General features: G+C 34.6%; 2 protein-coding genes across 2 annotated transcripts; both read left to right on the forward strand.

The window, feature by feature from the left end:
* The first annotated feature begins 2755 nt into the window (after window positions 1-2755).
* On the forward strand, window positions 2756-3487 carry LOC149193785 (uncharacterized). Its single transcript, XM_089406950.1, has one exon. It carries the CDS (start codon window positions 2974-2976, stop codon window positions 3301-3303), a length of 330 nt encoding a protein of 109 aa, XP_089263076.1. The 5' UTR covers window positions 2756-2973; the 3' UTR covers window positions 3304-3487.
* On the forward strand, window positions 3416-4111 carry LOC149193786 (uncharacterized). Its single transcript, XM_089406949.1, has one exon. The coding sequence runs from the start codon at window positions 3416-3418 to the stop codon at window positions 3743-3745; it is 330 nt and encodes a 109-aa protein (XP_089263075.1). The 3' UTR covers window positions 3746-4111.
* Window positions 4112-11059: the final 6948 nt, after the last annotated feature.

An 11059-nucleotide genomic window follows, 5' to 3' on the forward strand; every position in this document is an offset into this window, starting at 1 on the left:
TAGTAGAAAGGGGTCTTCTCATGAGATGCTTTTGGTAGCTATACTAAAAGTTCATTATAGGAAATTGTAGTAGTGTAGAGGAAAACCCTAGGAGATATATGGAAGCTTGTGGAATGTGGAGAAACTAGATGAAGTTCTTGAATATGTGACAACATTTACTAGGGTTCATCACTTTACCAAAAGATGTAAGGATTGTAGAGAGTCGCCCATATTCAATGGTGTTGGTGAGCAATAATGAGATGGTTTTTTTTCTATGAATGAGCTTATGTTTGGGACCAAAATAAAGTCACTTACATACACTTATCTAGAACATAATGGGGGTCTTAGATTACGATATTTGGCTCGTATTTGCTTTCATATATTCTCTATGTTAAACAATATGCACATGTGCACTAATATTATAGGATTTGAGTTCATGCCCAAGTCTACACCCACTTATTATAAGAATCTAAGAAATATGGTTGCAGATGTCTTGAATGAGAAGTATATAAGGAATGTATTATGAATCAATGAAAATGATTACCCTATTCCAACATTTTGAGATCATAGAGGGTCATTTTGTGAGTTGATAAAGGCCTCAATGAGCTCCCTTGTGTGAGGATGGAGTGTTTATACATTAATTTACCATTTCAAACATTTATGTGTGACAAGCATGTGGCCATATTATGAAGAATTCTATTGGAGTATTAGTGGAACCACATGGACATAGAGTGGAAGTTGAAGAAATACTCAATCAAGGAATATTTTTTGCTCATTGTGTTTGGAGTAAAGAGAGATATAGGTAAAGAAGTAGGTAGATGATTCTTGCATCATTTGCTAGAGTGTAAGTGTAAATATTTTTTATGGAGTTGGATCTTATTTAGACATGCATACCCTTGGTTTGAAAGTTTACAGGTCTACACGTAGACCTAGAGGATGGGGGGTGGTGAAGCCTATTCAAAGGGTAGCAAAACTCCATTGTGATATGCCTCAATTGACTGCATGTGGCCTGATTTGGCCAATTTAGCGAAGATTACTAGATATCTATTAGGTATTAGTTTCCCCAATTAAGGGTTTACAAGGTAAATCTCTAAGTATTTTGCGTTTATGACATTTACTGGTTTTCTATTTTACATAAGAATTTATATGCATTGTTTCAATTCATATGTTAGACACCATAATGCCATTCAATTTGTTATATTTTCCTTTTCTCTTGGCTTTACAAAACCCTAAAACAATTAGTCATAGGTTATGGGTGCAATTGTAATGACATTGAATACTTACTAGTAAGATTAACTATAAATATGTGGTTCAATTTTTTTTTGGAAAGCAAAGAATAGACATTAAGCAAACCAAAGGAAATGAGATATGTTCTTTTTTCGACGCTGAAATATTCTCTCTTTAAAGGTGTCTAACATGTTGATTCATAGTTATTTTGTTTCATTGGTATTGTTATGTGTTTGCAATTAATGGTGATATAGTTATAGTGATGTCATTTAATATTTGATTATTATTTGAGGACATTCAACATAGTCATCTTGACCACTTAGTATCTAATTCATTGTATCACTTATTGTTGTAGATACCTAATGGTGAAAAAACACATAACTAATACTTGAATGTAGATATTTCAACTATCTATTTATCACTGATAGGTTTGGTTAAGCTCATTTTAAATAAAATGCATTGCTTTCTTTTTTTCACATAGAAGTGTGTTAGAGATTTTGTTTGGGATTAAAAAAACACTATTAAATTCAATGAAAATTTCTAACTTGTATGTGTTTGATTAAGTTTAATGTGAACCTACACAAAATAAACCCTGTCAACAGTGAGAAAACTTAAATTGAGATGAAAATAATGAGAATTTTGATCTTATTCATTAAATTTTCTGCATCATCAAACCTTTACTTCTTTGTTCTCCATATTGATCATTCCCCTTTTCTTGATTCTATGCATCTTTATCGATCACACTCTCTCAATTTCTTCTTATTGTTTCTAGCAAGATTGATATTAGGGTGATGATATTTTGTGTATCAAATGTTTTGGCAATGTCCCCATCACCATCTTTTCTCATGCTTTAAGCTCAAGATATATGAAACATATCACTCGTAAAATTATTACTTGTAGCATTTTTTTTTTAATATTTGGCTAAGATTCTTAAACAAGCTATAAAGAATGCCACATAATTGTTGTTATCATCATATCTACATGCCAAGAATTATACTCTAATATCCACTCTAGCATTTGTTTTTACATGGTTTGAGAGATAAAGTGAACAATCAATATCCTTGATAAAATAATATACTTGGTGGTGTTGATGAATGTTGTCCATTAACATTATTCTTGTATAGATCTTTTAATACTCCAAATCATAGTCATCTCAATCTAAGCAATAAGCAATGGATGTGATCATGATAATTATTTTTACAAGTTTGGATTACTAAAGTGGACGAATCCCTTTACTCTAATTATTCGAAGAATATTGATGCTCACGACAAGATGCTTTGAAGGAATGGGAATTTTGGATTCCTTCCAAGTGAATAGCTTCTTATATAAACCATGAAAAATATGTAGGATGGGAAGAGCGTGACGAGTGCTCAGAAGGTGGGTGGGCACTGGGCAAGGTTTGGAAACTGGCGCCCGCCTTTTACCAAAACCGCGGTTTCTACGGTGTTTGTTTTCACCACAGTTACAACCGGAAAGCGCCCACAACCAGAAGGAAAACCAGCAACAGATTCCTGACATTAGCCAATAGAATTAATTATATGTTTTTATCATGTACCGGTGGTTTTGGTTTATCATATACCGGTGGTTTGGATTTTATATGGTGTTGTCTATCCTGCTTCTTGGCTTTGTGGGTATATTACACACATAAATACAGAACTAAATTTCAAGTGCAACAATCTCAGTCTGCAACTTCACAATTGATATTGTTGTTTTGTTTTCTTAGCTATACCAGTCCAAATCTAAATCCAAGGAAAGGAGGAAAGAAAGATGAATTCTATTTCAAAGAGGGCTTCTTGTATGGCGGCTGTGGGAGCAATCGAGGGTTTCAGAATCTTCACAGATCAGAAGGCCTTCAATTTCAAGAATCTACTAATAACGCCCAAGTTGTTCTCTATTTCTCCTCATACCTTTGGGATTGCTTCTGCCACTAGCGTTGGCGCTGCTGCCGTTGCCCTGAAATCTGCTATTGCTTCTTCGGTTTCTGAAGCGAATCTGATTCCTCATGTTCGAGAAGTAGCAGGAAAATCAAAGAAAGCAGAATCAAAGGATGATTCATTGAGATGCGTGATGTTTCTCAGCTGCTGGACTCCAAACTGAAATTGAAATACACTTCAATTCCGTCACGATAGACAGGTATAGAGAGAGGGATCGATCACATGCTATCCAAGAGCAAATCTAAATCCAAAGAAAGGAAGGGAAAAAAAGAAAGATGAATTCTATTTCAAAGAGGGCTTCTTGTATGGCGACTGTGGGAGCAATCGAGGGTTTCAGAATCTTCACAGATCAGAAGGCCTTCAATTTCAAGAATGTACTAATAACGCCCAAGTTATTATCTATTTCCCCTAATATTTTTGGGATTGCTTCTGCCACTGGCGTTGGCGCTGCTGCTGTTGCTCTGAAATCTGCTATTGCTTCTTCTGTTTCTGAGGCGATTCTGACTCCTCATGTTCAAGAAGAAGCAGCAAAATCAAAGAAAGCAGAATTGAAGGATGATTCATTGAGATGCGCGATGTTTCTCAGCTGCTGGGCTCCAAACTGAAATTGAAATACAATTCAATTCTGTCACGGTAGAGACATATAGGGAGAGGGATCGATCACCTGCTAAAATGAAAAAAGAAGAATTAAAAGACGATTCATTGTGATGCGCGGTGTATCTCAGCTGTTGGGCTCCACACTGAAATTGAAACACAGTTCAATTCGGTCACGATAGAGAGGCAGAGGGAAAGGGATCGATCACCTGTTGGCGCTCCAGCATGATGGCTGCCCAACCGCCAGAATATAAGTTGTATATTATGAATGTATTTTGTAAACGAATGAATTGATTGCAATTCTCTGGTTTGAAAGGACACAGAATTTTGGTATTAAAGGTTGTCTTTCTTTTTTATCTCCTCTTGTTGGCCGCCCGTGTCATTTCGTTTCATTTCACTACTGAACTACATCGTCCATTATCATTTTGGAATCTTCTCTTCATCCTCTTGCTCTTAACTTCCCCAAGTATTGCAATCCCCGGGTCGGTAACTACCTGGGTCGTTTGCGACAGTGTCTTTTTATCATATAATTAAAGGTTTCGATGTTTACCCAAACGAATCAACTGTTTTTGAACCACACTGACAGCATATTGCAAGAAGTAAATCTGAGAGTAATATAAAAATGTAATTTCAGAAATGCGAACCGCATGCGGAAATCCAGGGATAAATTAAACGCAGGGAAAAGGCAACTTCTATTGATTAGAATTGAGACAATACGATAGAGCAAAAAATATAAGTACTTGGAATTTAAATCCTCTCACAGTATTGAACTTGCAATTTCCGAATTCCCAAATTACAGTACAGAAGTTGAAATATCTATTTTCTATTCTCACAGAAAAGAGGGCAAAGCGATGATAAAGGTGGAGCTACATTAATTTGACTAACTTGGTAATGACAATGACATTAGGGATGTGCATTTACAATTGAGGTGAACGATTTAGAGAGAGCAGCAAGGGACATTTACAGTTCAGATGGGGAACTCAGATCTTTTCATACTGACTACATTAAATCAAAATTAAAATAAACTTAGGGTGATTATCCTTACAATGTGGTCCCTACATTGAAAATCCTTGTAAATTATATTGCGTAAACAAATGAATTTGTCATATGGGTGAATTGATCCTCCGTGTCGTATTCCAGATAGACTAACATTTTCCTATTGGTCATGTTCATTATGTATAACTAAATGGGTCTCTCCCTTTTACATCTTTATGCGTCTGTCAGGCGGATTTGCTTGATTCTATTTTAATAGAGAATTGGATGAATGGAACACATTGGATTAATAAAGTATCACAAAATGGTAAGTTGTAAGTGAAAATAGAGGGTCAGAGTGAACAAATGAGTTCAATTTATTTTTAATTGTAAAATCATTTTATTAAAAAAGGTTTTGAATTCTTTTTTATAATTTCATTCAATTTATTTTGTAAAAACATTTTATTAAAAAAGGTTTCGAAATCCTTTTTTACAACTTCATTCAATTTATTTTGTAAAAACATTTTATTAAAAAAGGTTTCGAATTCTTTTTTTATAACTTCATTCAATTTATTTTTAGTGGCAAATCTTAACTTTTTAATTAAAAAAAAACTTTGAATTCTTTTTTTTTTTTAGCTTTATTCATCTTGTTTTTAATAGCTTTATTCATAACTAGTTCTCTGCATTTTTTTGGCATTGTCTAATTAGGTCACAATTCTTTTTGGATGGTGAATTTTTTGTCAGAATTTAGCTAAATCCAGAAATTTGCTTGTGGGATGTTTAAATCATTTTACATCTTTATGCATCTCTCAGACGGATCTGCTTGATTCTATTTTAATAGAGGATTGGATGAATGGAACACACTGGATTAATAAAGTATCATAAAATGGTAAATTGTAAGTGAAATAAATTAGTGTATAGTAGAGGGTTAGAGTGAACAAATAAGCTCAATTTATTTTTAATTGTAAATTTGTCTTTTTATTAAAAAGGGTTTTTAATTCTTTTTTTTATACTTTCATTCAATTTATACCTTTTTTTTAGGGCATTCTCTATCTAGGTCACAATTTCCCTTGGATGTGAATCTTTCATTTGAATTTAGTCAAAAATAAATAAATTTATTCTATAAACCTTTTTATATTTACTAAAACTCAAAAAATAAAAAAATAGGTTTTATTTAGGTGAAGCCTATGGGCCAAATACCATGATAAATAAAAGAGATATGATAAATAAATATAAATACACCAAATGTATGGTAAATAAATAAACATCTTTTATTACTCCATAAACCGCTTTATACTTACTAACACTTAAAAAAGAAATTCTATTGAAGTGAAGCCTATGGGCCAAATACTATGGGTCAAATTATTATTAATATCATGCAAAAAAAAACATTATTAACCCTAATATTAATATTAAAAAATTATTATTATTATTAAATATAATATTCATATTAATATATTATAATATTAATATTATTAAATTTAATAACTTTGGATTAATATAACATTAAATTTGTTATATATTAATATAACATTATTAACCCTAATATTAATACTAAAAAATTATTATTATTATTATTATGATTAAATATAATATTCATATTAATATATTATAATATTAATATTATTAAATTTAATACCTTTGGATTAATATAGCATTAAATTTGTTATATATTAATATATCATGATATATATTAACTCTAGATATATATGAGAGGGAAGAATAAGGACAGAGAGTGATAGAGTTGGAGAGATAGGAGCACTATCAAGTGAGAGATGGAGATAAATTGAAGGAGAGGGGAGAGGGAGATGAATGAGAGAGGTAGAGAATGGTAAGAGAGGGAGAGGGAGACACAAATATGGAGGGGAGAGAGAGATGGAGAGAGGGAGGGAGATGGTGAGAGGATTAGATGGCGGAAAGAGAGATGGGGAAGAGAGAGGAAGGTAGGGGAGAAAGGGAGAGAGGACTTGCGAGAGATGAGGAGAGAGGGAGGGAAAGAGAGATGGAGTTGGAGGGGAGAGAGGGAGGGAAGAAGAAAGACATAGAGAGTGAGAAGTGGAGAGAGAGAGGGGGTGACAAGGGAGAGATGGAGAGAGAGAGTGTATGTTTAGGGGTGAGATAAAGAGACAAATAAGGAGAGATAGAGAAAAGGGGGAGAAAAGGAGGGAGGGAGTGATATAGTAACATAGTTGGGGGGAGAGAGAGAGAGAGAGATAGAGAGAGAGTGATGGGGGAAGGGAGAGGGAGGTAGGAGAGAAAGGAAGAGATAGGAAGAACGAGAGACAGGACTTGAGAGAGAGGAGGAGAGTGATGGGGGAAGGGAGAGGATTGGAGGGAAGAGAGAGAGAGAGAGATGGGGGAAGAGAGAGGGAGGTATGAGAGAAAGGGAGAGAGAGGAAGTACGAGAGAGCAGACTTAAGAGAGAGGAGGAGGGAGGGATGTATAGGGAGATGGAGTTGGAGGGGAAGAGGGAGGAAAGAATAAATACATAGAGAGTGAGAAGTGGAGAGAGAGAGAGAGGGAGTGACAAGGGAGAGATGGAGAGAGTGTGTGTATGTTTGGGGGTGAAATAAAGAGACAAAGAAGGAGAGATGGAGAGAATGGCAGAGAGAAGGGGAGAGGAGAGAGAGAGGGATAAAGTAAACAAGTTGGAGGGTTAAGAGAGAGAGAAAGAGAGAGAGAGGGGTGGGAGATAAAGGGAGAGAAAGACGATGTGATAGAGTGGAGAGAGGGAGGGAAAGAGAGATGGAGTTGGAGGGGGAGATGGAGCGAGGGAAGAAGAAATAAATAGAGAGATAAAGGTGGAGAGAGAGAGGGAGTGATAAGAAAGATGGAGAGAGAGGGAGAGAGCACGACAGGAGGGAAGAGAGATAGAAACAGGGGGAGAGGGAGAGAAGGGGAAGAGAGGGAGAGGAGGAGGGACGGATAGATAGATAGATTGGAGAAAGAAAGTGTATGTTTTGGGGGTGATATAGATAAACAAAGGGAGATAGAGATATAGATGGAAAGTGAAGAGAGGGAAGAATAGAGAGATGGAGGGAGGGAGGGAGAGAAAGAGAGATTGATAGATATGGAGTAAGAGAGTGTGTGTGTTTGGGGGCTTGAGATAGAGAGACAAAGAAGGAGCGATGGAGGGAGATATAGATATAGATGGAGGGGGGAGATAGTGAAGAATATTTCTTGCACTAGATGCATTGATTTCACTATAGATGGTTATTTCTAATCCTATTTGATTTCTTGCACTACATGCATTGATTTTAGTGTAGATGTTTATTTCTAATGAGATTTGATTACTTATAGTAGATGCATTGATTTAAATATAGATGATTTCTAATCCTATTTGATTACTTGCACTAAATGCATTGATTTTAGTGTAGATGGTGATTTCTAATCCTATTTGATTGCTTGCAGCAGAAGCATTGATTTTAATGTAGATGTTGATTTCTAATAATATTTGATTGCTTGCACTAGATGCACTAATTTCAATGTAGATTATTTCTAATCCTATTTGATTGCTTGCACTAAATGCATTGATTTCAGGGTAGATGGTGATTTCTAATCCTATTTGATTGTTTGCACTAGATGCATTGATTTAGTATAGATATTGGTTTATAATCCTATTTGCTTACTTGCACTAGATGCATTGATTTTAGTGTAGATGTTGGTTTATAATCCTATTTTCTTACTTGCACTAGATGCATTGGTTTGAGTGTAAATGTTGATTTTGAATCCTATTTGATTGCTTGCATTAAATGCATTAATTTCAATGTAAATGTTGTTTTCTAATCTTATTTTATTGCTTTCATTAGATGCATTGATTTCAGTGTAAATGTTGATTTCTGATTTGATGTAATTGGATGTATGATGGTACATTAATTTTGAAGTGATTGGATTAGCATTGTGCATTGATTTCAATGAAAGCACACAAAATTATTAACAATGCACATTGATTTTTGTGTTATAGTAATTCAACCTATTAATATTGGAGAGAAAGAGAGACAAAGGTATGACGTTTACTACAATAGCTTGAGCTAAAGATTTAAATGGTTTACGATTTAACTTGTCCTTTTCATATAATTGATATGAAAAAATGACAAAAGTAACAAGGGTAACAATAAGAATAGTAGAAGAAAATAGTTTGAGATTAATCACAATGAACACTATTTGTAAATGACTATATTCTTATTATTCTTATTATTCACATTTTCTATCATTCAACACTATTACATTGTCACTTTACATTCAAAATTTTTATTTCATCAATTTGCATCATTAAAGTTATTAACAATATTTATCATCTCAACAAACTGAGGTAACTAAGCAAATTTAAAATTAAAATGACCAGATTAATATGAGACATATGAATTTACATATTAATAAAATTAATCATATGTTCATCATATTTTCTTTGGCCGCACAAGAAAATTTTAAGGATGGAATTTTATCTTAAAATTTAGCAACATTGGGATATCTTATTAGCCCATAATATCCAAATATTAAATTTTTTGATGATAATTTTGTATAAATGTTTAGATTTCTAATTATTTTATATTAGACAATATATAATATTGGCAATTTTTAAGGTAAAATAATTTTATACCATAAACTTTTGGCGAATTCATTTTTAGAAAAATGGAAAACAACGAATTTCTTGTTGTTGGAAAAAACATGGAATATTAGCTCACTTGCGAATATTAGCCCCTAAAATTTTCCTTGCCCCACGCGACTGAAACCAATCTAGATTCATCCTAACTCCGGATCTATCAAGCACCGAGAGGGATCAAATTTCCTTGCCCCACACTACTAAAACCAACCTAGATTCATCCTAACTCCAGATCTATCAAGCACCGAGAGGGATCAAATCTCTCGAGGAGTCCGGATCTATCAAGCATCGAAAGGGATCAAATCTCTCGAGGTGCAAACCTTTCCTCGAGTTTTGCACTACAAAAAGAGATTTGCAGCTCGAGAGATTTGATCCCTCTCGGCGCTTGATAGATCCAGAGTTAAGATGAATCTAAGTTAGTACTTAACCAATAAAACGCAAAACATTAGTAGCAAAAACAACTAATATATTTGAAGAATTTTATTGCGGACGACGATGAGATTCATGGAATTCATTAACCAAAGAAATGTGCCAAATAAGTAAACAACATGGACATGATGAGCACTGACAAGATGGGCATCGGGCAGTGTTTCGAAATGGGCGCCCGCCTTTTCCTAAACCTTCATTTTCTATGGTATTCTTGTCATGAGAAAAACCGCACTTACACCTTTCTATGGTATTCTTGTCATGAGAAAAACCACAGTTACGGCCAGAAAGCGCCCACAACCACCAAATGAAAAAATAGCTAACAGAATCGTTTGGATTTTTGACACCCACCGATAGATTTAATCATATGCCTTTATTCTGGTGGTTTTGGTATTATGCGATTTTCTCCTCCCTTTATGTTGGCTTGCTAGATGACCTACACGCATATAAATATACAACTAAATCTCAGAATGTCATCTCATTCTGCAATTTGACAATCGCTATTGTTGTTTGTTTTGTGTGTGTCCAAATCAAATCCGGAGAAAAGAAGAAAGAAAGATGAGTTCTATTTCAAAGAGGGCTTCGTGTATGGCGGCCATAGTATGAGGATTTCAGGATCTTCACAAATCAGTGGGCTCTCAATTTCAAGAATGTACTCATAACGCCCAAGTTATTCTCTATTTCTCCTAATACGTTGGGGATTGCTTCTGCCACTGACATTGGTGCTGTTGTTGTTGCCCAGAAATCTGCTACTGCTTCTTCTGCCACTGAAACAGATCTAAATCCCCATCTTCAAGAAAAATCAACAAAATCAAAGAAAGTAGAATTAAAGGATGATTCATTGAGATGTGTGATGTATCTCAATTGTTGGGCCCCAGCCTAAAATTGGAACACGATTCAATTCAGTTACGATAGAGAGGAATAGGGAGAGGGATCGATCACCTACTGGCGCTGCAGCAAATGGTCGCCCAACTACCAGAATACAAGTTGTATATTATAAATGTATTTTGTGAATGATGAATTGAATGCAATTTCATGTGTTCGAAGGACACATCATTTTGGTAAAAGAGAGTTGTCTCTTTTGATTTCAATCTTCATTTCATTGTTAGATTACATGGGCAAATCATAGATTTATGCAGCCATAATCATATTTTGTAACGTCCTTTTCATCCTCTTGCTCTGAACTTCCATAAATATTGCAATCCCTGGCTCGGTACCCACTTGGGTTGTTTGCAGGACTGTCTTTTGATCTTATAATTAAATATGGTTTTCCTAAGGTTTCGATTTCATTTGGTACCCACTTGGGTTGTTTCTATGAAATTAT

The sequence above is a fragment of the Pinus tabuliformis genome, chromosome 2_2, assembly GCF_031772625.1.
Source record: "Pinus tabuliformis cultivar Carrire ecotype Pingquan chromosome 2_2, CPIR1, whole genome shotgun sequence".
Classification (NCBI taxonomy): domain Eukaryota; kingdom Viridiplantae; phylum Streptophyta; class Pinopsida; order Pinales; family Pinaceae; genus Pinus; species Pinus tabuliformis.